The sequence below is a fragment of the Geotrypetes seraphini genome, chromosome 10 (genome assembly GCF_902459505.1).
Source record: "Geotrypetes seraphini chromosome 10, aGeoSer1.1, whole genome shotgun sequence".
NCBI lineage: Eukaryota > Metazoa > Chordata > Amphibia > Gymnophiona > Dermophiidae > Geotrypetes > Geotrypetes seraphini.
Genome location: NC_047093.1, coordinates 3576083 through 3603262, shown reverse-complemented (window position 1 = coordinate 3603262; position 27180 = coordinate 3576083). Strand labels below are relative to the sequence as shown.

General features: G+C 42.6%; 1 protein-coding gene across 6 annotated transcripts in view; it reads right to left on the bottom strand.

Moving 5' to 3' along the window:
• PGS1 (phosphatidylglycerophosphate synthase 1) overlaps positions 1–27180 on the bottom strand; it is a 128606-nt gene that overhangs the window by 82558 nt on the left and 18868 nt on the right. For all 6 annotated transcript variants that reach the window (XR_004540791.1, XM_033960183.1, XM_033960185.1 and 3 more), the window contains one exon: positions 27018–27105. Coding sequence is in view for 5 of the 6 variants with exons in the window: in XM_033960183.1 (XP_033816074.1) it covers positions 27018–27105 (88 nt within the window). In the remaining variant the exon portion in view is untranslated. The remainder of the gene's footprint in view (positions 1–27017; positions 27106–27180) is intronic.

The following is a 27180-nucleotide window of genomic DNA, read 5'->3' as shown; positions in this document are numbered from 1 at the left end:
CTCTTGGCACTGATCACTAACATTACTATATATATGCTGCAAGCGGACAGGTGTGTTGTAACATCTTGTATCTATTCTCTATCAAGTTACTTGCCACTGAGACCTTTAACAATTTTATTTATTTATTAAATTTACAAACATCAAGACAAGTATACAATACTCATAGAAATAGACGGCAGATAAGGGCCACGGCCCATCTAGTCTGTCCACCCCAATGACCCTCCCCTACCTTTCTCTGTGAATAGATCCCACGTGTCTATCCCATTTGGCCTTAAGAACCTGAAGTGGAAGACTATTCCAGCGATCAACCACCCTTTCAGTGAAAAAGAATTTCCTGGTGTCCCCGTGCAGTTTCCCGCCCCTGATTTTCCAAGGATGCCCCCTTGTTGCCGCAGGACCCTTGAAAAAGAAGATATCTTCTTCCACCTCGATGCGGCCCGTGAGATACTTGAATGTCTCGATCATGTCACCCCTCTCTCTGCTTTCCTCGAGTGAGTACAGCTGCAACTTATCCAGCCGTTCCTCGTACAGGAGATCCTTGAGTCCCGAGACCATCCAGGTGGCCATTCTCTGGACCGACTCGTCTCGGCACATCCTTACGGTAATGCGGCCTCCAGAATTGCACACAGTATTCCAGGTGGGGCCTCACCATGGATCTATACAATGGCATAATGACTTCAGGCTTACGGCTGACGAAACTCCTGCGTATGCAACCTATGATTTGCCTTGCCTTGGATGAAGCTTGTTCCACTTGATTGGCAGTCTTCATGTTCTCACTGACGTTCACCCCTAAGTCTCGTTCTGCTTTAGTTCTTGTTAGGATCTCACCATTAAGGGTGTAAGTCTTGCATGGATTTTGGCTGCCCTGGTGTATGACTTTGCATTTTTTGGCATTGAAGCTGAGTTGCCAGGACCTAGACCAGCGCTCCAGTAGGAGTAGGTCGTGCATCATGTTGTCGGACATTGAATTTATGATGAAACCACAAAGCTTTTACGGTGAACATAAGAATAGCCTTACTGGGTCAGACCAATGGTCCATCAAGCCCAGTACCCCGTTCTCACGGTGGCCAATCCAGGTCACTAGTACCTGGCCAAAACCCAAGGTGTAGAAATATTCCATGCTATCGAAACAGGGCAAGCAGGGGGCGTGGCCTGGAAGCGCAGCCGGATGGTCGGGTGAAGATCGAGCTCTGCATATACAAGCTTTATGAAAGTAATTTAAGCCACTAAAGTAGTTTCATTTTTAGCGATATTTGGAGATTTAAGTCCAAGAATGGCTTCGAGTAAGCTGACAAAAAATGAAGTGGCTGGCACAAGTGGGGGAGGTGCTAAAAGGTCAAAGCTGGAACCTGTGAATCCTGCTAAAGCGTCGTTGCCCAAAGATGATAATGGTGATATCTTTGCTCAGCTGAAACTAATCACAGAAATAGTTTCGGACAACGCGAAAAATTTGAAGGAGGTAAAGGATGAAGTCAAAATTCTCACAGCGCATATGGAAAAATTTGAATTAAAAGTTGATCAAATGGACAAAAGAATGACAGCAAATGAAACAGAGTTAAAGAAATGCAAATCATACAGAGAAAAAGTGGATGTCCTTTCTAAAGAGCTGGAGGATTGCATTAATAGGGGAAAACGGAACAATTTAAGAATTATTGGGCTTCCTGAGGGAGTTGAAAATAATGATGCAATCTCTTTCCTTGAACAATTTCTTCCTAAGATTCTGCCTCTTAGGTCAAAATATCCTTTGGAATTTGAAAGGGCTCTAGGATCCCTATGAGAAGATCTGGCAAGGATATGAGGCCACGTCCCCTGATTTTCAAACTTCTAAGACATCAGCAAGTCATGGAAATCATAAGGCTTGCAAAGGAAAATAGGAATTTAAAATATCAGGACTCAAAAATTCACATTCTGCCAGATTTTGCTAAGTCTACCGCTGATAAGAGAAAAAAACTGCTTGATCTACGACCTCAAATGAGACAGCTTGGGGCTAAATTCGGCTTGATATACCCTGCTATAATGAGGGTTACTTATGCCAATAAAACTTTGAATTTCGATGATCCTGACAAATTAAAGGAATTTTTGGATGTATGTGAGCAACCGATGATGACATAAGGTTGGAAGGATAAAAGGAATTGCAAGTGACTGTTTATTTGTGTTCAATTTGATTTTTATTTCATATTTGTGAATGATATATAAATACTTATGTGGAATGTGAGGTGGAATTTTTTTTTTTTTTTTAAATTCAACTGAATTAACAGCCCTAGATACGCAGCAATATTAGTAAACATTCTTTTTGGAATGCTTGGAAAGAAGTTCCATGATGCTAAGCAAAATAGATGTTTTCCCAAGGCTTCTAAATTCTATTTTACAAATATATTATACACTTGATTTGATGTTATGAACGTGCTCTATATTAATTGCTTTATAAGTTATTGAATGCAAACTGGAAAGCTTTGTAAGCCTATCAGAAAAGGTTTTTCATTTGCTCAAAAATTGATACGTCATAGTATCATTTAATATTGATGCAGGATACATTCCGCGGATATCCAAAGGAAGGAAAAATAAGAACAAAGGAGAACCAGTTTGGTTAACTAAAGGGGTGAAGGATGCGGTAAGGGAAAAGAGGAACTCGTTCAAAAAATGGAAACGCGAACAAACAACAGAGACCTGGAACAGTCACAAGGTCGACCAGAAGTGTCACAAGGCGGTAAGAGACGCCAAAAAGGTCTATGAGGAAAAGATAGCGTAAGAAGCCAAAAACTTCAAACCCTTTTTTAGATACATAAAAGGGAAAAAACCAGCTAAGGAGGCAATGGGCCCTCTCGATGACCAAGGAAGAAAAGGATGCATTAAGGATGACAAACAGATTGCTGATAGGCTAAATTCATTCTTTGCGTCTGTCTTTACCAAGGAGGACTCTGCATCACTGCCCGAAGCAGGGAAAGTATTCAAGGAAGAAGATGAGGATAGCCTCACCACAGTGAATGTGGACTTGGATATGATATACTATCAGATCGACAAACTAAAAAGTGACAAGTCCCCTGGACCAGATGGAATTCACCCGAGAGTGCTAAAGGAACTTAAGGTAGAAATAGGAGAGCTATTACAATCCCTAGCTAATTTGTCAATTAGAACCAGCCAAATACCAACGACTGGAAGATAGCAAATGTCATCCCAATCTTCAAAAAAGGATCGAGAGGAGAACCAGGCAACTATAGACCTGCGAGTCTTACGTCGGTTCCTGGGAAGATGATAGAAGCACTAATCAAGGATAGTATAGTGCAACATCTGGATAATCACAATCTGATGAGAGCCAGTCAACACGGCTTCAGGAAGGGGAAGTCATGTCTGACAAACTTGCTTCAAATTTTTGAGAAGGTGAACAAACAAATCGATAGTGGAGACCCGGTGAACATAATATACTTGGACTTTCAGAAAGCATTCGACAAGGTCCCACACGCAAGGCTTATGAGGAAACTAGAAAGCCATGGAATAGAGGGGGACATACTAAGATGGATAGGCAGATGGCTGGAGAACAGATTGCAGAGGGTAGGCATAAATGGGAAGTTCTCGGACTGGGAAAAGGTGACAAGCGGTGTGCCCCAGGGCTCGGTTCTTGAGCCCATTTTATTCAATATCTTCATAAATGACCTGGAAGAGGAAACAACAAGTAATATAAGCAAGTTTGCAGATGACACGAAACTATGTCGGACAGTTGGGTCACTAATGGACAGCGAAGAACTCCAAAGAGATTTGAACCAGCTAGAGAAATGGGCGGAAAAGTGGCAGATGAAGTTTAATATAGAAAAATGCAAAGTGATGCACCTGGGCAGGAAAAACAAGGAACATTAATATAAAATGTTAGGTGTGACATTGGGCAAGAGCGAACAAGAAAGGGACCTGGGGGTACTGATTGACAGGACCCTGAAGCCATCGGCGCAATGCGCAGCGGCGGCAAAGAAGGCAAACAGGATGTTGGGCATGATAAAGAAGGGAATCACGAGTAGATCGGCGGACATCATAATGCCGCTTTACAGAGCAATGGTCAGACCACATCTGGAGTACTGTGTCCAACACTGGTCTCCCTACCTAAAGAAGGATGTGACCCTGCTGGAGAGGGTGCAGAGGCGAGCCATGAAGCTAGTAAAAGGTATGGAAAATTTGAGCTACAAAGAACGCCTCAGAAAACTGGGCTTGTTCACCCTTGAGAAGAGAAGACTGCGAGGGGATATGATAGAGACTTTTAAAATACTAAAAGGATTTGACAAAATAGAGCAAGAAACATTGTTATTCACGTTGTCAAATGTGAATAGGACAAGAGGTCATGGCCTGAAATTGAGAGGCAACAGGCCCAGGACAAATACCAGGAAGTTCTGTTTCACACAGAGTGGTGGACGCTTGGAATGCTCTCCCGGAGGAAGTTGTGACGGAGACCATCATTCTGGGTTTCAAGGGCAAGTTGGATGCACACCTTCTTGCAAATCACATTGAGGGATACGGGTAAACAAGGTCTTCATCGGGGAACACCTGGCTTGGCCTCCGCGTGTGCAGGTCACCGGACTAGATGGACCAAAGGTCTGATTCAGTGAAGGCGTTTCTTATGTTCTTATGTTGGGATTCTAAGTTTCTGCAAAAGCTTCAATTAATAACAAGGAGTCTTTGATTTAGATATGGACACACTGTTGGGCTTCTTAGGAATTATAAATGGAAGATTTGAAGGTTTTTTTCTCTTACTTTGTGCCTTGTTTCCAGTGATCCGTCATAATATGGCTGTACTTCAATAGTAGTGGCATAGTTCATCTGTGTGCTGTTACGTACCTAAGAAATAATGTACTAACTAAAGAATTTTATCAGCTTTTAGGCATCATGATGGAACGATACAGTGAAATTTATTCTGCCATGAAGACTGAAATTCCTGATTTTATGGATTGTTACTCAGATTTCTTTTGCAAAGTTTTTGAAAGAGTCATACAGGGTTACCTATGATAATGGTTTCTTCCGCAGCCTCACTACTATACTTCCGGGTCAAAGGAAACACGGAAGTAGTGCATTCGTCAAGATTTGAAATATAAATAAGTCCAATGGGATTGATCTTCGGCAGCGTCACAGGAAAAGTTGGACACTAATCTATTAGGAGTTGGTTTTTTTTAAGTTTATAGGATTATGCAATGTTTTTGGTAGTATATCATGTTTTTAATACATGATTGTTTTTGAAGCTACGAGTCTTGTATTATATATGACTGCTTTTACTTTTTGATGATTCCTTTTTAAAATATGTATTGCATAAGCCTTCATATGATTTCGATGGGCTTCTTAACTTATTGCAAAATTGTTTTTCATAAGTTGATTGACTGCTTATAGCAGGGGTATCCAACCTGCGGCCCCGTGAAGTATTTTGTGTGGCCCCGGTCAAGGGCGATGCAGTGTTTTCATCTGCTGCCCCCGGGTGTTTACCTTCTTGCCGGCTCCCTCCTCTGTCTTGCTGCAGGTTTGCTCATTTGTGCGGCCCCAGAAACATTTTTTTCGATCAATGCGGCCCAGTGAAGCCAAAAGGTTGGATACCCCTGGCTTATAGATTTACCTTTGTTTGTCTTTTTGCTGAGTTTTGTCAGTAGGTCAATTCTGTGATACATAAAATGTGTGCAGCATTTGCTTACTGATTTTTATGTAATGAGTCGAATGGATATTCAGATATGGGATTTTTAGAGTTATTCTTAGCGCAGCTTGGGATTTAGGGTGAAGAATTCTAAATATAGAAGATTTTGATGTGGGATTAGGTATAATTAGTTTAAAAGGATGGTATAAGAACAGTGGTCTCAAACTCGCAGCCCGGGGGCCACATGTGGCCCGCCAGGTACTATTTTGAGGCCCTCAGTATGTTTATCATAATCACAAAAGTAAAATAAAACAGTTTCTTGATCATATGTCTCTTTAGCTATAAATTACAATATTATTATTAAGACTTAGCCAAAAGGAAAGATTTATAAACTATAGAGTTTTACCTCATGCAAAATTGTAATTTCTTTAATAAGACATTAACTATTTTTTTCTGCGGCCCTCCAAGAACCCACCAATACAAAATGTGGCCCTGCAAAGGGTTTGAGTTTGAGACCACTGTATTAGAATAATAGAGAGAATTAGTTGGGAGGAAGTTGTTGCATTTTCATATAAAGCTTATGATAGTTTATTATTCTCTTGCAAAACAATTCTATTGGTGGGATTCCATTTTTTATTAATTAGTACAGTATAGCTATGTTAAAATAAATTGAGGAGATTTTATTTGTTGTCTAATTACTTTAATATTATTTTACTGGAATATATTTGTTTGATTATGATTTTTAATAGTGTTCACATGATTGTCTTTTTATTACATTAGTATTTATGTGATTGATTAATATGGATTGATAGGTTGGGTTGTGTTATTGAGGGGATTTTATACAATAATTTAAGGGATTTATATTTTATCTAATTTCATTTAAGGTTCCTTTGGATAAAAATATTATAATGAGGGGTTTTAGAAAATATTATTTCTTCATTATCTTGTACAATTAATTATTTATTTATTTATTTATTTATTGGATAATTTGATTCTTAATACTAGTATTTGCAAATGAATTAACTATTAATGTTTAGTTGTTAATGAAAAATATTTTGTTTTTAACTCAATTGTATTTTAGTTGGCTTAATATAATGTTATAATCAGTTTCAATCAATGCTTGTGTAGAGTATTACTTCATCTGATATCAAATGTGCGTTTCCAAGATTTTACTATTTAATGGGGGGATAGGGAAGGTTGGGAATTAAGGGGTAAGGTTCAGGTTCACATTTTTAAATTAAGGAAATTGATGCTTATTTATGAATATTGGGAAAATTTAAATTATTTTTCTTTTTAGGAAAGTTTATTTTTGATTAAAATTAAGGATGGATATTAAAATTTTTTCTCTGAATGTAAATGGCCTCAACCATCAGATTAAAAGAAAAAAAACATTAGCGTTTTTGAAAAAACAGAATGCGGATATCTGCTTTATTCAAGAGACGCATCTGTCTATAATAGAATCTAAAAAATTGGTAGGGGGCTGGGTGAAGCAATGTTTTTTCGCCCCTGCAGTTGGGAAAAAAGCAGGTGTAGCTATTCTTACTAATAAAAAATGTTCAGCTAATTTCAAATTGGTTGGTTCAGATCCTAAGGGAAGATAGGTGCATGTGGATATGAATATGGGAAATAATGCCCTGGCTTTGTTTAATTTGTATGCCCCTAATTCGAATCAAAATGAGTTTTTAAAAACATTACAACAATTGTTTCTCCCACTGGCTGCTTCTAAATTAGTTGTAGCTGGAGATTTTAACGCTGTTATAGATCCGTTATTGGATAAAAAACCATGTAGAAATATAAAATCTTTAGGCCTGTGCGCCGCTGGCGAGGGAGGGTTACACGCTGGACCACCAGGACATTAAGCGAATAGGGTATGGATATTTAGGTTAGGTAGGGAACACTTACAGGTCATGGACCTGGGGGGGGGGGGTCGCCGCGGGAGCGGACTGCCGGGCACGATGGACCCCTGGTCTGACCCGGCAGAGGCAATTCTTATGTTCTTATGTTCTTATGTTAGATAATTTGGTACATTCATGTGATTTAAAAGATATTTGGCATATACTTCATTTTAGGGATCAGGAATTTTCCTTTTGTTCACAAGTTCATAAGTCTTTTTCTAGAATTGATTATATTCTTGTTTCAACTCAATTAGTTCAACAAGTGATTAAAGCTTCTATAGACCCAATTATTTTATATGATCATGCGGGTGCATGGATTGAACTTCAAATGGATCAGCAAGAGTATAGTAGACCTGTTTGGAGATTTGATAATGCATTGCTTGTTGATACAAAATTCTTAGATGAATTACAAATTAAAATTACTGAATTTTTTCAATATAATTTATTAGATGAAATTTCTATGGAAAATGTTTGGGATGCTTTTAAGGCTACTATAAGAGGTAACATTATTTCATACTCTGCTTATATTAGAAAACAAATTAAAAATCAATATTCTATTTTGGAAAAAGAAATTAAAACTTTGGAATCTAAATTGATTGATAAATGGGAACATTACACGTTGCAAGAACTTTTAAAAGCAAAAGGTAAATTTAATGAATTAGCTTCGAAATTGATAAGGAAAGATTTTTTCTCAGCAAGCTCTGCATTATGGAAACTCAAATAAGGCGGGACGGTTATTGGCAAGTTACCTTAAAGCAAAGAAAAGAAGAACAAAAATTATAGCAATAAAAGATGAGAAAGGAGTTATGCATAATCAAATTGGTAATATTTTAAGCAACTTTTTAAATTTTTATAAAGATCTATACTCATCTGAATCTTATGATGGTAGGGAGAAAGATGGTTTAGATTTTTTGAACTTAATTATTGGTCCGAAGGTTCCTGATCATATAAAAAGAAGTTTAGATGAGCCTATATCACTAAAAGAAATAGAAACAGCGTTGAAGTCTCTTAGAGTTGGATCCGCTCCAGGTGGTGATGGTTATAAAGTAGAATTTTATAAATCATTTCAAAATTCCCTATTACCTCATTTGCTAAATTTATTTCAATCCCAATTATCTAAGGGATGCATTACAGGTACTATGGCTGAATCTTTAACAATTGTTTTGCCAAAGCCAAACAGAGATTCTACTTTGGTTTCAAACTACAGGCCTAACTCATTAATAAATGTGGATGGTAAACTTTTGGCTAAGATATTGGCTTTACGCTTGGCCAAGGCTCTCCCTTTTATTATTGATATGCATCAAACTGGATTCGTTGCGAAAAGACATTCCTCTAACAATACTAGATTGGCCTTTCATATGTTAAATTTATCTAAAGAAAGTGCTGATCCTCTTTTTTCTATATCTCTAGATGCAGAAAAAGCTTTTGATAGAGTTGAATGGTCTTTCATGTATCAAGCATTGGAATGGTTTGGTATAGGTTCGGGATTTATACAAATGATTCAAACTTTGTATAGCTCCCCTTCTGCAAGATTATATATTAATAATAATTTCTCTGATAGTTTTACTTTGCGGAGGGGGGGGTTAGACAGGGTTGTCCTCTGTCTCCTTTGCTTTTTGATATTGTATTAGAACCCTTGTTATTAGCCATTCAACAAGCAAAGGGGATACAGGGTATTCTCTTTTCTGATAGAGAATACAAAGTTTCAGCATATGCAGATGATATATTGAGAAATCCAGACACTACCATCCCATGTTTATTAGAATTGATTGATACATTTGGAAAATTTTCAGGATATAAAATAAATTGGAGTAAGTCAGAAATTCTTCCTCTTAATGTGCATTGTACATGTTTGCAACCTATCCTTGAAAACTGGTGAGGTACCAGAGGACTGGAAATTGGCAAATGTCACACCTATCTTCAAGAAGGGATTGAAGGGTGACCCCGGGAACTACAGGCCGGTGAGCCTGTCTTCAATTATAGGGAAGATGGTGGAAGCTATGATCAAGGACGGCATTTGCGAGCACATCGAGAGGAATGGCCTACTGAGAACAAGCCAGCACGGATTCTGTAAGGGAAGGTCATGCCTACCGAACCTTCTGTACTTCTTTGAGGGAATAAGCAGTCGGGTGGACAATGGGGAGCCCATAGACATCATTTACCTTGATTTTCAAAAGGCTTTCGACAAGGTGCCACATGAAAGGCTACTTAAGAAGCTGTGGAACCACGGGGTGGGAGGGGATGTGCACAGATGGATCAAGCACTGGTTGTCGGGTAGACTGCAGAGGGTCGGAGTAAAGGGTCAATATTCTGACTGGCGGGGAGTCACGAGCGGTGTGCCACAGGGATCGGTGCTGGGGCCGTTACTCTTTAACATATTCATCAATGACCTGGAAAAGGAGGCAAAGTGTTAGGATATAAAATTCGCAGATGATACCAAACTGTGTGGCAGAGTTAGGACCAGGGAGGAGTGTGAGGACCTACAAAGGGACCTGGACAAGCTGGAAGACTGGGCAAACAAATGGCAAATGCGCTTCAACGTGGACAAATGCAAGGTCATGCATATAGGGAAAAAGAACCCATTGTTCAGCTACAAATTGGGGGGGGTATTGTTGGGAGACAGCAGACTCGAGAGAGACTTGGGTGTGCTGGTGGATGCATCACTGAAGCCATCTGCACAGTGCGCAGCAGCCTCGAAAAAAGCCAACAGGATGCTGGGCATCATAAAGAAGGGCATAACAACCAGAACACGGGAAGTCATCATGCCATTGTATCGAGCGATGGTGCGTCCACATCTGGAATACTGCGTTCAGTATTGGTCGCCACACCTCAAGAAGGACATGGCGGTACTTGAGAGAGTCCAAAGGAGAGCAACGAGAATGGTAAGAGGGCTGGAACACTGCTCATACGCCGAGAGGCTGGATAGGCTGGGGCTCTTCTCTCTGGAGAAAAGGAGGCTCAGGGGAGATATGATAGAGACCTTCAAGATCATGAGGGGCATAGAGAGGGTGGATAGGGACAGATTCTTCAGACTGAAGGGGACAGCAAATACGAGGGGGCATTCTGAGAAACTGAAGGGAGATAGGTTCAAAACAAATGCAAGGAAGTTTTTTTTCACCCAGAGGGTCGTGGACACTTGGAATGCGCTACCGGAGGAAGTGATCAGGCAGAGTACGGTCCAGGGATTCAAACAGGGGTTGGACGGATTCCTGAGGGATAAAGGGATCGTGGGATACTGAGGGAGGAGCTGGGATGTAATACAAGTATAGAAAGTTAACCAGGTAATGAGTATAAACCAACCAGGTCGTGCATGTGCAAGACCGGAGGGCTAGGACTTCGATAGGAAGGCAGGACTTAAACAAGGAAACCAAGGTGGCAAGGGAGCCCCTTCTGATGATTCAGACAGGTCGTGACCTGTTTGGGCTGCCGCGGGAGCGGACTGCTGGGCAGGATGGACCTATGGTCTGACCCGGCAGAGGCACTGCTTATGTTCTTATGATTATTTCTCTTTTACTTGGAAAGAGGATGGTTTAAAATATTACATTACATTAGGGATTTCTATTCCGCCATTACCTTGCAGTTCAAGGCGGATTACAAAAGAATTATCCAAGATGTATTACAACAAGAACTTACAAAAAAAAAAAAAAATTAGTCATTTTCAAAAAGAGTGAGAAATGGGTAAGGTTATTTGTTTGGGGTAGTTGGCTTTAGTGAGAGGTGGAGTTTGAGACTTGCGGAATTATTTCTTTTTCAGAGTTTTCTTGAAGAGTATGGTCTTTATTTCTTTTCTAAAAGTCTTGTAGTCGAGGGATGCCGTCAGTAGATTGGCAATTTGATTGTCTAGTTTGGCTGCTTGATAAAATGATAAAAAATACTCTGGAAGACACTTTGAAAGAGAATGAAAAACTTTTATTAAAAAAATAACAGAAATGTGTGAGCAATGGAATCCTTTACATCTTTCTTGGTGGGGGAGAGTCCAAACTGTTAAAATGATGATTTTGCCTGTAGTTTGTTATCAAATGAGTATGATACCGATTTTTTTTCAAGGGTCCTTTTATAAAAAATTTAATGGTATTCTTACAAAATTTGTTTGGCTGGGTAAAAGACCTAGAATTGCTTTAGTATCTCTACAAAAGCCAATTGAGGAGGGCGGGGTAAAATTTCCAAATTTTTATAGGTATCATCAAGCCTATATTTTATGCCAGGGCATGTATTGGATCCTCCCAGAACTCTTTGACAATGCTCCAGATTGGTTATACTTGGAGTGGCGTCTCTTGTTTCCTTTAAATTTAGTTCATGTTGTTAGTATAAAAATGCCTAGGAGATATAAACAGAATAGAATTTTGATTGATACATGGAAAACTTTGAGATACATTAATAATTTAGCATCTATTCCAATAAATAAATCAATGAATCAATCTCTATGGATAAACTTCAGGATTCAAATTGGCGGATCTCAAATCTTATGAAAGCACTGGATTATTGCTGGCATAAGAACTTTGAATGATGTTATTTCAGAAGGTAAACTGCTTGATTTTTCACAGTTGCAGAATAGATTTGGTCTTAATAAATCACAAAGTTTTAAATGGTTGCAACTGAAGCAGGCTAATCAGGTGGGGTTCTCTGAATGGGAAAAATACTCAATATAGTTTGGAGTTCCTATGCTTCCAGGCAGACTTCCTGGGTAATCAAGCCACACAGTGGTATAAATTTTTATCTGGATTTCTTAATAAAAAACGAAAACTGGTCTTAGAGATATTTGGAGCATTGAGATTAAGCATCAGATTTCTGCTTCTCAATGGCCATGAATTTGGTCCTGGAGAATGAGATGTACAGTGTCGGCATCTATGAGACAAATTGGTTCTTTTTATTACATAGAGCTTTTTGGACCCCAGTTCGTTTACAAAAGTTGGATAGCTCTAAATCTAATAGATGCTGGCACTGTAATCCAGAAGCGGGGCATTGGATCATCTAATTTTTTATTGTCCCTACATTATGAACTTTTGGAATTTAATTTGGTCTCAAATAAACTGCTTATTAGAAAACCATGTTGCAATATCATACGATACTGTTTTGTTTGGTATGTCTATGAGGAAAAAAAGTCAATTATCAGCACATAACAACAAACTTTTAATGATCATGACGGGAGTTGCTATTCACATATTACTAACAACTGGAAAAATTATACTAATCTTAGTTATGCATTTTGGTGGAATTCTTTGTGCCATATTTATAAGATGGAAAGAGTAATTGCTTTACAGAAAGGTTGTTATAACAATTTTTTAAAGATATGGGGGCCATTGGTTAAATATTGCAATGAATAGGCATCATTTTCCTCTGATAGTATACATATATATAGGGAGGAGGGGGGAAGGGAAAATATATTGATTTAATAATGAATTTATAATAATTCTATTGTGTGTTTAATGGTAATAATGGTGGTGGGTTGGGGGAGGGAAATTAATTTCTATATTTATGATATTATTGAAAGAATTTCAAGTGTTGTATGAATGTATTTTATGTTGTTCTTATGTGCACTTGTTGTAAGTTTAAAAATGAATAAAGAATAAAAATTTTAAAAAAATAAAAAAAACGAAAACAGGGCAAGCAGTGGCTTCCCCCGTATCTTTCTTAATAACAGACTATGGACTTTTCCTCAAGGAACTTGTTCAAACTTTTCTTCAAACCAGCTACGCTATCCACTCTTACCACATCCTCTGGCAACACGTTCCAAAGCTTAACTATTTCCTGAGTGAAAAAAATTTTCCTCCTATTGGTTTTAAAAGTATTTCCCTGTAACTTCATCGAGTGTTACCAAACAATAAGAAACTTTTGATTATTTAATCCACAATATATGACTACAAGGAAAATTTGGTTCACCAGCAACCTATGATCCCTGAAAAGAGCTTTGAGGAAATCTGAAAGAAAATGGGTTAAACACCCGAATGAAGAATCGAAGGCACACTGGAAGAGTCTCCTTGCTTCCTACAAAGTCGCCATCTCAGAGGCAAAAAAACCCTACTGCATAAGAACATAAGAATTGCCGCTGTTGGGTCAGACCAGTGGTCCATCGTGCCCAGCAGTCCACTCACACGGCGGCCTTTAAGTCAAAGACCAGCGCCCTAACTGAGACTAGCCCTACCTGCGCACGTTCCGGTTCAGCAGGAACTTGTCTAACTTTGTCTTGAATCCCTGGAGGGTGTTTTCCCCTAAGACAGACTCCGGAAGAACGTTCCAGTTTTCTACCACTCTCTGAGTGAAGAAGAACTTTCTTACATTCGTACAGAATCTATCCCCTTTCAATCTTAGAGAATGCCCTCTCATTCTCCCTACCTTGGAGAGGATGAACAACCTGTCCTTATCTACTAAGTCTATTCCCTTCATTATCTTGAATGTTTCGATCATGTCCCCTCTCAATCTCCTCTGTTCGAGGGAGAAAAGGCCCAGTTTCTCTAATCTTTCACTATATGGCAACTCCTCCAGCCCCTTAATCATCTTAGTCGCCCTTCTCTGGACCCTTTCAAGTAGCATCATGTTCTTCTTCATGTACGGCGACCAGTGCTGGATGCAGTACTCCAGGTGAGGGTGCACCATGGCCCAGTACAGCGGCATGATAACCTTCTCCGATCTGTTTGTGATCCCCTTCTTTATCATTTCTAGCATTCTGTTTGCCCTTTTTGCCGCCACCACACATTGCGTGGATGGCTTCATCGACTTGTCGATCATAACTCCCCAGTCTCTTTCCTGGGAGGTCTCTCCAAGTACCGCCCCAGACAATCTGTATTCATGCATGAGATTTTTGTTACCTACATGCATCACTTTACACTTATCCACATTAAACCTCATCTGCCATGTTGATACCCATTCCTCAAGCCTGATTATGTCACGTTGCAGATCTTCGCAATCCCCCTGTATCTTCACTACTCTGAATAACTTTGTATTGTTCTCAAATTTAATCACCTCATTCGTCGTACCAATGTCTAGATCATTTATAAAGATGTTGAAGAGCACGGGTCCAAGCACCGAGCCCTGCGGCACCCCATTAGTGACGCTCTTCCAGTCCAAGTATTGTCCTTTTATCCCCACTCTCTGTTTCCTATGATCCAGCCCGTTTTTAATCCACATGAGTATTTCACCCTCGATTCCATGGCTCGCAATTTTCCGAAGTAGTCGTTCATGCGGAACCTTGTCAAACACCTTCTGGGTGTTACGTATGTGCTCTAGACATTTGTTTGCCCTAACTAACCGCCTCTTCTCTGCTGCCCAAGGATGCTGTCCCAACAACCCCACAGACCTAGACAGCGAGACCCTTTCCAGCTTTTTCCAAAACAAAATTGACACCATCCGCAACAAACTAGACAATACCCCCAACAGTAATTCCCCCCAGACCGGCTCCCCTCAAATTCCAACTAGTCCAGCATCCAGATCTCTATCCCAACTCCACCCAGCCACGCACAACGAGCTTCTCGAAACTCTAAAGGAGCTAAAACCCTCCATCACTATCCTAGACCCCTGCCCTTCCAGTCTCCTCCTAACTACCAATGACGCCTTAGCGGAATCCATCCTCCCCATCATAAACATCTCCCTAGCGACAGGAAAGGTCCCACTTAGCTGGAAAACGGTCATCATCAAACCCACTCAAAAAACCTACTCTTGACCCAAACAACTACCGCCCAGTCTCCAACCTCCTTTTTGTATCCAAACTCCTGGAAAGAACAATACTCCACCGACTATTCCCATTCATTGAAGAACAGAACGCTCTCTCCCCCTTCCAATCTGGCTTCTGAACAGGCCATAGCACAGAACAGCTGGTCAATACTAGACAACAGCTGGTCAATACTAGACAAAGACAGCGATGCCCTTCTAATACTACTAGACCTAAGTGCTGCCTTTGATACCATTGACCATCAGCAACTACTGCACAGACTCACCGACCTAGGAATCGAGGACTCTGCACTCCAATGGTTCACTTCCTTCCTTCAGCAGAACTCAATCAGTACTGCTAGCCCCAAACAAATCCAAACCCATCAAATATGGAGTCCCCCAGGGTGCCCTACTGTCCACTCTCCTTTTCAACCTGTACATCAGATATTGCCCAAAAATACAACATTAAAACCACTCTTATGCTGATGACATTCAGCTTCTCTTCCCGCTAGGTAAAGACCGATCCACCCAATTCATCAACCTTCAACACTGCCTCACCGACATGAAGAGCTGAATGACAGCCAAAAAACTTCAGCTGAATGCTGCCAAAACTGAACTACTATGGATTAGAAAGAAGAACACCAACTTCATACACCCAATACTATCTTGGGACTTCACACTCTTGACAGCAAAAGACCAAGTGCACAGTCTTGGGGTGGTATTGGATGGCCACCTGTCCCTCTCAGCTCACAACTCTCAGGTAGTCTCCACTTCCTTCTACTAACTGCGTCAGCTTAAAAGGATCAAACCATATATCACTAAACCTAACCTAGCCCAACTCCTCTACACCTATGTACTCTCCAGAATGGATTATTGCAACTTTATCTTCAATGGAATCACCGCCAAAGAACTCAAGCACCTCCAGCGAATGCAGAACTCTGCAAACCGCCTCCTACACGACCTCAACTACAACAACCCTATCTCCACAGCCCTCCATGAGGAACACTGGCTGCCGATTAACAAGCGCTATGTATTCAAAGCCCTCGTAATGGCCTACAAGAGATTCCACCTCACCACCCCAGCTTACATCATATCCAAACTCCCACAATACACTCCTGCCGCTCACTCCACTCTGAAACTGAGAAACATCTGCACCTCCCTGCAGGAAGAGCCTTCCTAATGGAAACGGCTCATAAACACTCATACAGCCACTTCATCCCCCGTCTCTGAAATCAGTTGCTCGCCCAGATAAGATCTGAAGTCTCGCTTATGACCTTCCGGAAAACGCTGAAGACCCATCTCTTCACCTGAACAGTCTACTAATAATTCACCTATAAGATCTATGAATAAAGAGCAGATCAGCTTGAACCATATGATTGCAAACAAAAACTCTGCAAGAACAATATTAGATTTCATTGTGAAAAAGCACCCAAGTTAGGTTGGGCTCAAACTAGCTAATTAGGACCTGCATACTTGGAACACCTGAATGTGAAGACAAACGTGAATAGGGATGGAGGAGTAATAGACCCTGATCAATTTTCAGAGGGTTGTGTTTGTGAGGAGCTAGCTAAAATAAAGGAAGACAAAGCAATGGGACCAGATGGTGTACATTCTAGGGTGCTGAAGGAACTTAAGGAAGTTCTGGTAGCTCTGCTGACTGACCTTTTCAACGAGTCTCTAGAGTCAGGAGTGGTACCGGAGGACTGGGGAAGGATGGATGTGATCCCTCTACACAAAAGTTGAAGTAAGGAAGAAGTTGGGAATTACAGGCCAGTAAGTATGACTTCTGTGGTAAGCAAATTAATGGAAACACTTTTAAAACAGAGAATGGTCAAGTTTCTGGAATCCTGTGGATTACAGGACCGGAGGCAACATGGATTCACTAGAGATAAGTCAGATAAACCTGATCAATTTATTTGACTGGGTGACCAGAGAATTGGATAGAGGATGTGTGCTAGATGTGGTGTATTTAGATTTTAGCAAAGCCTTTGACAGTGTTCCACACAGAGGTCTAATAAATAAATTGAGTGCCCTCGGGATGGGTCACAAAGTGACAGGCTGGGTTAAGAACTTGTTGAGTGGAAGGCGACAGAGGGTAGTGATCAATGGAGATCGCTCCGAGGAAAGCGATGTTACCAGTAGTGTGCCTCAAGGTTCTGTTCTTGGGCCTGTTTTTTTTTAAACATTTTTATAAACGATATTGCTGAAGGGTGGTCGGGTAAGATTCGCCTCTTCGCGGATGATACCAAAATCTGCAATAGAGTAGACACACCAGATGGTGTGAATAACATGAAGAAAGACCTGGCAAAGCTTAAAGAATGGTTTGAAATTTGGTAGCTAATATTTAATGCTAAGAAATGCAAGGTCATGCATTTGGGCTGCAAAAACCTGACAGAACGGTACAGATTAGGGAGTGAAGAGCTTATGTGCACGACAGAAGAGCGGGTCTTGGGTGTGATTATATATGATGATCTTAACCCTTTCAGGACCAAGGGACATATTTGTCCCATAACTTTAAAATCCTATAAATTTTGATTGGGATAGTCTACAGTTCTAAATTTGATATGTACGGATTCCATATGATACTGCCTTTATGTAAACAAACTGGTTCCGACATTCATTCATTAGCATCGTTGCCAGATTGACGAGAAGATTCACTTGCCACACTGTCCATAAGCCAGAAGTGTGATTTTTTTTAAAAAAAATAATGATATTTCACAAAAAAAATCAATTTTTTGGCATCTGCAAGCCCTTTTTACCATAAAAATGTCGTTAAAACCACAAAAATTGGCCTACGATCCTTATGGTCCTGAAAGGGTTAAGGTGATTGAAAAGGTTGCATAGGGAGAGGTATGGCTAGTAGGAAAGGAGAAATTAGGTTCTTACCTGCTAATTTACTTTCTTTTAGCCTCTCCAGACTATAGGTATCTTACAAGTGGGTATATATCTCATCATGACCAGCAGGTGGAGACTGAAACAAAACTGTGGAATAGTACAAAAAAGGTACCTTCCCTTATTCCTATCAGTCTGCCGAATAGCCAAGCAGAACTTAGAACTGGAAACAGAAATAAACAAGACTCCGAACAGGAGTAACAACTAATATACCTAAATGCTGCTGGAAACTGCAAAGGAGAGATCTCAGCAAGAAAATGTCCCCACAGCTCGCCAGCTATGCCAGCTGAGCCACAGCCGCTGTTCTTCAATTCTACCCAGCCCTAGAAAAATACTAGAACCCGCAGAAAAACCAAAAACTGCTCGCCAACAGCCACAATAAGAACACGACAATAGACAGGGTGGTGTCCTATACCGGTCTGGAGAAGCTAAAAGAAAGTAAATTAGTAGGTAAGAACCTAATTTCTCCTTCTTAAGCAACTCTCCAGACTGGTATAGATATCTTACAAGCGGGACGTACCAAAGCAGTCCCCATCATGGATGGGACCCATGAAGGGTCAATACCAGAACATGCTCACCGAACATCGCGTCTCGACGCGCCTGAACATCCACATGGTAGTAGTGTCTGACAAAGGAATGCAAGAAAGACCAAACAGCAGCCTTACAAATGTCCACTGGAGGTACTAGTGAAGACTCCGCCCAAGACGCCACCTGACCCCAAGTGGAATGAGCCTTGAGAAATCCGGAACAGGCTTTTTCTGAAGAAGAAGATATGTGGACGCAATAGTCTCATTGATTCAACATGCAATCGTAGCCCTAGAAGCGACATCCCCCTGACGAGGACCCGCAAAAGAGATGACATGATTTCCCAAACTCCTGGGTCCTCTGCACATAAGAGCGAAGAAACCGACAGAACCTTGCGTAACTGTTTCTGCTCAGAAGAACACTCCCGACTACCTAACACCGGGAGGACCACTGCCTGATAAGACACGAAAAGGAGAAACTACCTTTGGCAGAAAGGAAGGGACAGGCCTCAACACTACCCACTCCCTAGAAAACTCCAGGAAGGGAGACCTAAAAGAGAGCCTGCAGCTCTGAAACACGTCTAACAGAAGTAATAGCCACCAGGAAGACTGCCTTAAGAGTAAGGTCCTTCAATGAGTAGGCACCCAAAAACTCAAAAGGGTGGCACACAAGCCCAGACACGACCAGATTCAAATCCCAAGAGGGAATCAACAGCAGCACGGGAGGCTTGAGCAATTTGGCCGCCCGCAAGAAGCGAACGACATCAGGAACAGAAATTAACCGCTGAACTCGTAACGAAAGGCTGACAAAGCCGCCAACTGAACCCGGAGAGAAGACCAAGCCAGACCTCTTGTCCAGGCCATCCTGCTAGAACTTCAAGATGTTAGGCAGAGAAGCGTGAAAAGAGACCACTTCACCCACCCCACACCAGCTCTCAAAGATACGTCAAACCTGCACATAAGCCTGTGATGTGGAAAGTCTCTGGGACCAAAAGAGGGTGGAGATCACTTTATCGGAATACCCCTTCTTACCTAGGCGTTCCCTTTCTAGAGCCAAGCCATAAGACAAAAGGGACCCAGATCAAACATGAGAATGGGGCCCTGAGCCAGAAGATCAGGCGAAAGAGGTAGAGGATCCGACACCAGATGCCGCACCAGATCTTCATATCACGGACGTCGGGGCCAATCTGGAGCCACCAGAACCACCAGGCACAGGTAATGAACAATACAGAGTAGAACTCTGCCCACTAATGGCCACGGAGGGAACACATACAACAGCCCTTCCCCGTTGGCCATGGTTGAACCAAAGCATCCAGGCCCTCGGCCTGAATTGTCTCTGCTACGACTGAAGAAGTGGGGTGTTTGGCATTGACACTCATGGCCATCAGGTCCATCAGGGACTGACCCCAAGACTGCACTATCAACTGAAAGGCCATGTGGCTTAGACACCACTCTCCGGGATCTAGCACGTGACAACTGAGAAAGTCCACTTGAACATTCTCTACTCCGCCTATGAGGGAGACCGAGATGTCCTGAAGGTGAAACTCTGCCCAGACCATGAGCAGAGTCCCTCATGCGCCACCCGAGTGCTCTTGGTGCCCCCCCCGACGATCGACATAGACCACCGCCGTGGCATTGTCCGACAGAACCCTGACCTAGACACTGAGCTCTCCAATTGAGGAGACTGGCATCCGTGAGAAGCACCGTCCACTGTGGTTGATCCAGACTCATTCCTAGAACAAGAGAGGAGGTCTGGAGCCACCAATGAAGACCGCAGCAAGCCAAGCCCCGCAGAGGAACAGGGTGATGTAGACTAAGATTCTGGGGCAACCACCTCCAAAGCAGAGCATACAGAAGAAGACGCATGTGGGCACAAGCCCACCTCACAACATCTAGGGAAGCCACCAGCGACCCCAAAACTTGGAGGAAATCCTGTGCCCGGGGACACCAGGATGCCATAAGCTGGCGAATCTGAGATTGCAATTTGCTTACCTGGGCCTCTGGGAGGAAGACCTTCCCCAAGGAGGTGTCAAATAGAACACCAAGGTACTCCAGATGCTGAGATAGGGCCAACCGACTTTTGGAAAGGTTGACCACCCACCCCAGCGATTGCACGAACTCCACCATCCGAGCTGTGACCCAGTACTCTCCTGAAACGACTTTTCCTGAATTAACCAATCATCCAGGTAGGGATGCCCTCTGTCCGCAAGGCCGCCCTGACGACCACCATAACCTTGGTGAACGTTAAGGGTGCCATGGCCAGGCAGGCGGGGCATTTTAGAGTCCGTCAGAGTCTGAACCAACTTATCCCAAATCCTCTCCAATAAAAAGGATCCCTGAAAGGGAAATTTTGTGAGCTTAATTTAGGATGTGGCATCCACCGACCAAGCGCGAAGCCACACAGTACAACGCGCGGCCACTTCAAAAACCACAGACTTGGCAGACGTCCACATCAAGTCATAAAGGGCATCCGGGAGGAACGAGGCAGCAGTCTCAATCTTTGCCACCTCCTGATACAGCAAGGACCAGTCATCAGACTCATGATCCAAGAAATGCACGGCCCACTGAAAAACGTCATTAGCCACCAGCCCCCCATAAATAGCCGCCTGGACCCCCAAGGCTAAGACATCAACTTACACTTCTCAATCCTCAACAGGCATAGCATGCTGCTTAGCAATTACCCACCGCGTCCACAACTGGCGACTTCAAGGTAGCCCTATCCCCCTCTGGGATGGGATACAAACGAGCCATGGCGCGCGCCAACCAAAACGGTGCCTCTGGCGTATTCCACTGCCCCAGGATGCGATCCCAAATATCCTGAAGCATAGGACAGCAGCACAGATCCCCCTAAGAGGGTCCCCCACATGCGGGGTCTCCGGTGGCGCCTCTTCAAAACATAGCATGGTAGAGACCTGCTGAATCAGGTCTGGCAGCTCATCTCTCTGAAAAAAAAAAAAAAAAAAAAGGCGCACCACAGATGTCTCTTCACTGGAAAAGCGGGAAACCCAACGTCCTGCCACCAGCGGCCATCCCCTCAAGAGGATCCGGGAACTCCTCAAAAGGGTCCGGACCTCATTCAGGATAACACGCTCCTTCCTTCCTCGGGCGCTTGGACGAGGGAGGAAGAGGGGACGTCAAAGATGTAGAGGGAGGCAAAGCCACAGGGGGTGCGGAGGGAAACCCCCCACCCTAATCCCCCCTGGGAGCATGAGGGACCCCCAGCCACCTGAAAATAGGCTCTGCACACAGCAAAAATTAAATTAGGGGGAAAAAACCTCAGGGGTCCCATGGGACTCCCTGCCACTGCAGGGGACCCAGCAGAAATCTGCCCCTGTGTTTGCAATACGGGGGAAGGTCACCTGAGGTTGCCTGTCTGTAAAAATGGTGAAGTTCCCGCCAAAAGTAATCACTCCAGGGCCTGTAGCGGCTGGGAAGCCTGAACTGTCCCAGCCGCTAAAGCGGACAAGCTGGCATCAGCTGTGAAAGAAACAGCTGAGAGGGAATCCCTCCGTAGGCTGTGGTGGAAGACTGGGCTTCCCCATTGCTTCCTGCAGACTAGCGAGGCACTACCGGTGGGGAGCCCTGGACGCCTGCAGACGCTGCCGACGGGGCTCCATGACCACACTGGCCCAAACAGCTGTTTTCAGGCTGCCCGCAAGGGCTCACGTCTGGACCAAATTGAGCATCTCTTCTCCTGAGAAGTGCTCAATTGCTCCATATTTGACCTAGCTAAAAGAAAAGTGCTGGTTAGTTAAAAAATATAGTGATTTACAGCATATTGAAAGGGAAAGCAACCCTTCGGACCGGCACTACCTCAGGATTTTTTTTTTTTTTTTCACAGAACAGATTCTATACTGGCTCTCAAAGCAGTATGCCTTGTTTGAATTAGGGGGCAAGGTTTACTGTGGAGGCACCTCTAAAAAAAATGGTAGGGAGTAACATAGTAACATAGTAGATGACGGCAGATAAAGACCCGAAAGGTCCATCCAGTCTGCCCAACCTGATTCAATTTAAATTTTTTTTTTTTTCTTCTTAGCTATTTCTGGGCGAGAATTCAAAGCTTTTCCCGGTACTGTGCTTGGGTTCCAACTGCCGAAATCTCTGTTAAGACTTACTCCAGCCCATCTACACCCTCCCAGCCATTGAAGCCCTCCCCTGCCCATCCTCCTCCAAACGGCCATGCACAGACACAGACCGTACAAGTCTGCCCAGTAACTGGCCTAGTAATCCACCCAAGCTCAATCTGGCACAAAAACGGGGACCAGGATCCCTAAACAAATTCCAGACTCACCGGTCTGTAGTTTCCCAGATCTCCCCTCGAACCTTTCTTGAAGATCAGCGTAACATTCGCCACTTTCCAGTCTTCCAGAATCCTTCCCGATTTGATCGACAGACTGGCTATTAGCTGGAGCAGTTCAGCTATATCCCCTTTCAATTCCTTGATTACCCTTGGATGGATGCCATCCGGTCCTGGGGATTTATCATTTTTAAGCCTATCAATCTGCCTGCATACCTCTTCTACACTGACCATCAACCCTGTCAGTTTCCCGTCTTCGTTTCCTGCGTATAGCCTGTCGGCTTCCTGTATGTTGTGTATATCCTTTTCTGTAAATACAGGCGCAAAATGTGTCCAGTTTGTTAGTGATGGCTTTGTCCTCCTTTAGCACTCCCTTTATTCCATGGTCATCCAACAGCCCCACTGCTTCCTTCATGGATCGTTTCCCCGGCTTGAAGTTTTTCGCCTCCTTGGCTATTTTTTCCTCATAGTCTCTTTTGGCCCCTCTTACCGCCTTATGGCACCTGCTTTTATGTTTTTTGTGCTTTTTCCAGTTTTCATCCATTTTTGACCTTTTCCATTCCTTAAACGAAATCTTTTTGTCTCTGATCGCTTCCTTCATCACTACAGTGAGCCACGCCGGTTCCTTGTTCTTTTTCTTCTTGGACCCCTTGTTGATACGCAGTATATATGAGGGCATAGGGTGAAGTTAAAAGATGATAAGACTCTGGAGTAGTCTAAAGAAATACTTTTTTACAGAAAGGGTGGTAGATGCATGGAACAGTCTCCCAGAAGAGGTGGTGGAGACAGAGACTGTGTCTGAATTCAAAAGGGCCTGGGATAGGCACGTGGGATCTCTCGGAGAGATAATAGTTACTGCGGATGGGCCGACTAGATGGGCCATTTGGCTTTTATCTGCCATCATGCTATCAGTGCATATTCATTGGGGAAATCCTGGAAGCCTGATGGATTTCAGCCCTCGAGGAGGGACTTTGACACCCCTGCCCTAGAGGAAAGAAAGGATAGGGGAGATATGATTCAAATGTTCAAATACTTGAAGGGTATTAACGTAGAACAAGGAAAATGGTAAAACCAGAGGACATAATTTGAAGTTGAGGGGTGGTAGATTCAAGAGCAATGTTAGGAAATTCTTCTTTACGGAGAGGGTGGTGGATGCCTGGAATGCGCTCCCGAGAGAGGTGGTGGAGAGAAAAACGGTGACAGAGTTCAAAAAAGTGTGGGATGAACACAGAGGATCTAGAATCAGAAAATAATAGTAAATATTGAACTAAGGCCAGTATTGGGCAGACTTGCACGGTCTGTGTCTGTAAATGGCCGTTTGGGGGAGGATGTGCTGGGAAGGGCTTCAATGGCTGGGAGGGTGTAGATGGGCTGGAGTCGGTTTTGACAGAGATTTTGGCAGTTAGAGCCCAAGCACAGTACCGGCTAGAGCTTTGGATTCTTGCCCAGAAATAACTATGAAGAAAAAATTTTAAAAAGTTTAAATTAAATCAGGTTGGGCAGACTGGATGGACCATTCGGATCTTTATCTGCCGTCACCTACTATGTTTACCGGTACTCTTCTCCTACTAATAAAGGACTCCTTTTACAAAGCCGCAGTAGAGATTTCTACTGCAGGCTGGAAAGGTAAATTCTATGAGAGTTGGAGCATTTATATCGCCAGCCCGCAGTAAAAACCACTACTGCAGCTTTGTAAAAGCCAGCAAAAGTGAGGAGTTGGCAGATAACACAGACAGAAGGGTCAGACTTGTCTGTATCCATTTAAAATTATTTGCTTAAAGTTTTGCAAAGGTCTTCCTGTTAGAAGTCAGAAAAAATACCTGTGTTAGTGTCCAGTTACCTGTTAATCAAATCTCAGCGTCCGACTGTAGAGAAAAATTGAAAAGGGCACCACTGGCACATTAACTGCAGTGCAGACCAGAGCTCAGCTGTTCAATCCTGAAGTGGACTTCAGAGATGAAGAAACTTCACTGGTAACTATTTTACCCACTGGAAAATTGCTTTTAAACTTGGGAAAAGGTAGACACTTAAATAGATAATCTTGCCATCTCTACTTATTTAAGCAAAGATAGTTTAGGGAATAACTTTAGCAGTTCAAGTCTAATAATTTCATACACTAGCATTTAAAGGCATTGTTTAGGAGTGAAGAACTTTTGTGCATGAAAGAGGAGCAGGACTTGGGTGTGATTGTATGTGATGATCTTAAGGTGGCCAAACAGGTTAAAAAAGTGACAGTGAAAGCTAGAAGAATGATAGGTTGAATAGGGAGAGGTATGGCCAGTAGGAAAAGGGAGGTATTGATGCCCCTGTATAAGACTCTGGTGAGCCCTCATTTAGAATATTGTGTACAATTCTGGAGGCTGCACCTTCAAAAAGATATAAAAAGGATGGAATCGGTCCAGAGGAAGGCTATTACAATGGTGTGTGGTCTTCGTGATAAGGTGTATGGGAACAAAGATCTCAATCTGTGTACTTTGGAGGAAAGGCGGAAGGGGGGGGAGATAATAAGAGGCATTTCAATACCTATGTGGCGTAAATGCACATGAGTTGAGTCTCATTTGAAAGGAAGCTGTGGAACGAAAGGGCATAGGATGAAGTTAAGAGGTGATAGGCTCCGGAGTAATCTAAAGAAATACTTTTTTACAGAAAGTGTGGTAGATGTGTGGAACAGTCTCCCGGAAGCAGTGGTGAAGATAAAGACTGTGTCTGAATTCAAGATAGCATGGGACAGGCACGTGGGATCTCTTAGGGAGAGGAGGAGACAGTGGATAGGCAGACTGGATGGGCCATTTGGCCTTTATCTAAGCTCTATGACCTCACAATGCAAGTGTTAAGAGCCTTAGCTTATAACAATAATAACCTCGTAACCTGGATTGGCCACCAAGACCATCCCCCATCAGGCCCTGGACAAAGGGCTAGAGGACAGAAAAACAGGCCAAGCTATGAATTTTGTGTGCCTTCAACTTTTCTCTCAAGTACTGAGAAACTTCAAGTTCAGATGTTGCTTCTGTGAATTATGTGGCAATTTCAGAGCAAAGGCTGGAACATTTCTACAGAGGGGTCTCTGGTCAGGCCATCAAGATAAGAACCAAACTAGCACACAAAAAAGGGGAACAAGCTACAAGCTGTTGTATGGATAGTGCTATTGCCCAGCAGAATGGCTGAGATGACCTGATTATATGATGCAGATGGTCAGCATGTACGCAGGGACCAAAGAGGAAGAGAAGGAGGGAGAGACAGAGGTCATGCTTAGATGACCTTTGTGAAGCCTCAAAGACAGGCTGTTGGGAATAGATAAGATTGGGGCTTTTTGATCCCTACCCCAAGTCTGGTAATGGCATGCGTCAATAAATGACATAGCCAATTAAGAGAGAAAATATGTATCTAAAATCAATCAATTAAATATGCTAATGACTGTTACCAATCAGAGTAAGTTTAGTAAGATTTTAATGCAAAGCTGTAAAAGTATAATAGTAGCTATGAAAGAGAAGTTAGGTTCGAGTCGATTCAGAGCTTTCAGTCCAGCATGCATCTGAGGGTGTCGTCTCTGCTCCCACAATTGCTGTAGATTCTTGTAATTCGTTTCATATAAGCTGCCTTAAACAAACAATTCTATGAAACAGCAACTGTGTTGGCGTCGAGGTCATTTCAGCGTGAGGCTAAGCAGACGGCCTTTCAGAACAAGCTACTAGACTTGATGGACCATTGGTCTGACCCAGTAAGGTCATTCTTATGTTCTGCCCCTCTACTAAGAAGTTGCTCTATGCATCTACTACCTTGTCAGTAAAAAAAAACCCAAAACAACCTACTTTCCTAAATGACTCTCAACTACCGTCTTTCACTCTCATCCTATAGCTTCCATTCCATTTAAAAAGATCTGCCTTCTAGTCATTTCACCTTTCTTTCAAAATATACATATTGAGATCTTTAAGTCTATCATAAAGCATATGAAGACAAAGACCATGACAAGTTTAGCATGCCTGTCAAAGCAGCTAGACTGTAGCTAGCTAGAATAGTCCAGGTCAGAACAGGAGTTTCTCCGAGACCAGGTATTCTCCCACTATCAGTACAAATACCTCTTTCCACTACTTGCAGCAACCATGAAGACCTGCTCCCCCCACCCAACAGTTCCATATATTAGGGAAAAGAAGGTATGCGGATATGCGTACCCCGGGATCCTCTGGTAAAGTCTAAGAGAATGGAGACGCGGAGACTTGACGACTGTAAGCTCTCTAAATTCTCCTGTATAGAATCCACCTATTAGAAAAGGAAATGTTATAAATTAGGTTACCTTACAGAGGACATAGGGCTAACTGCAGTCCAAGCTAGACT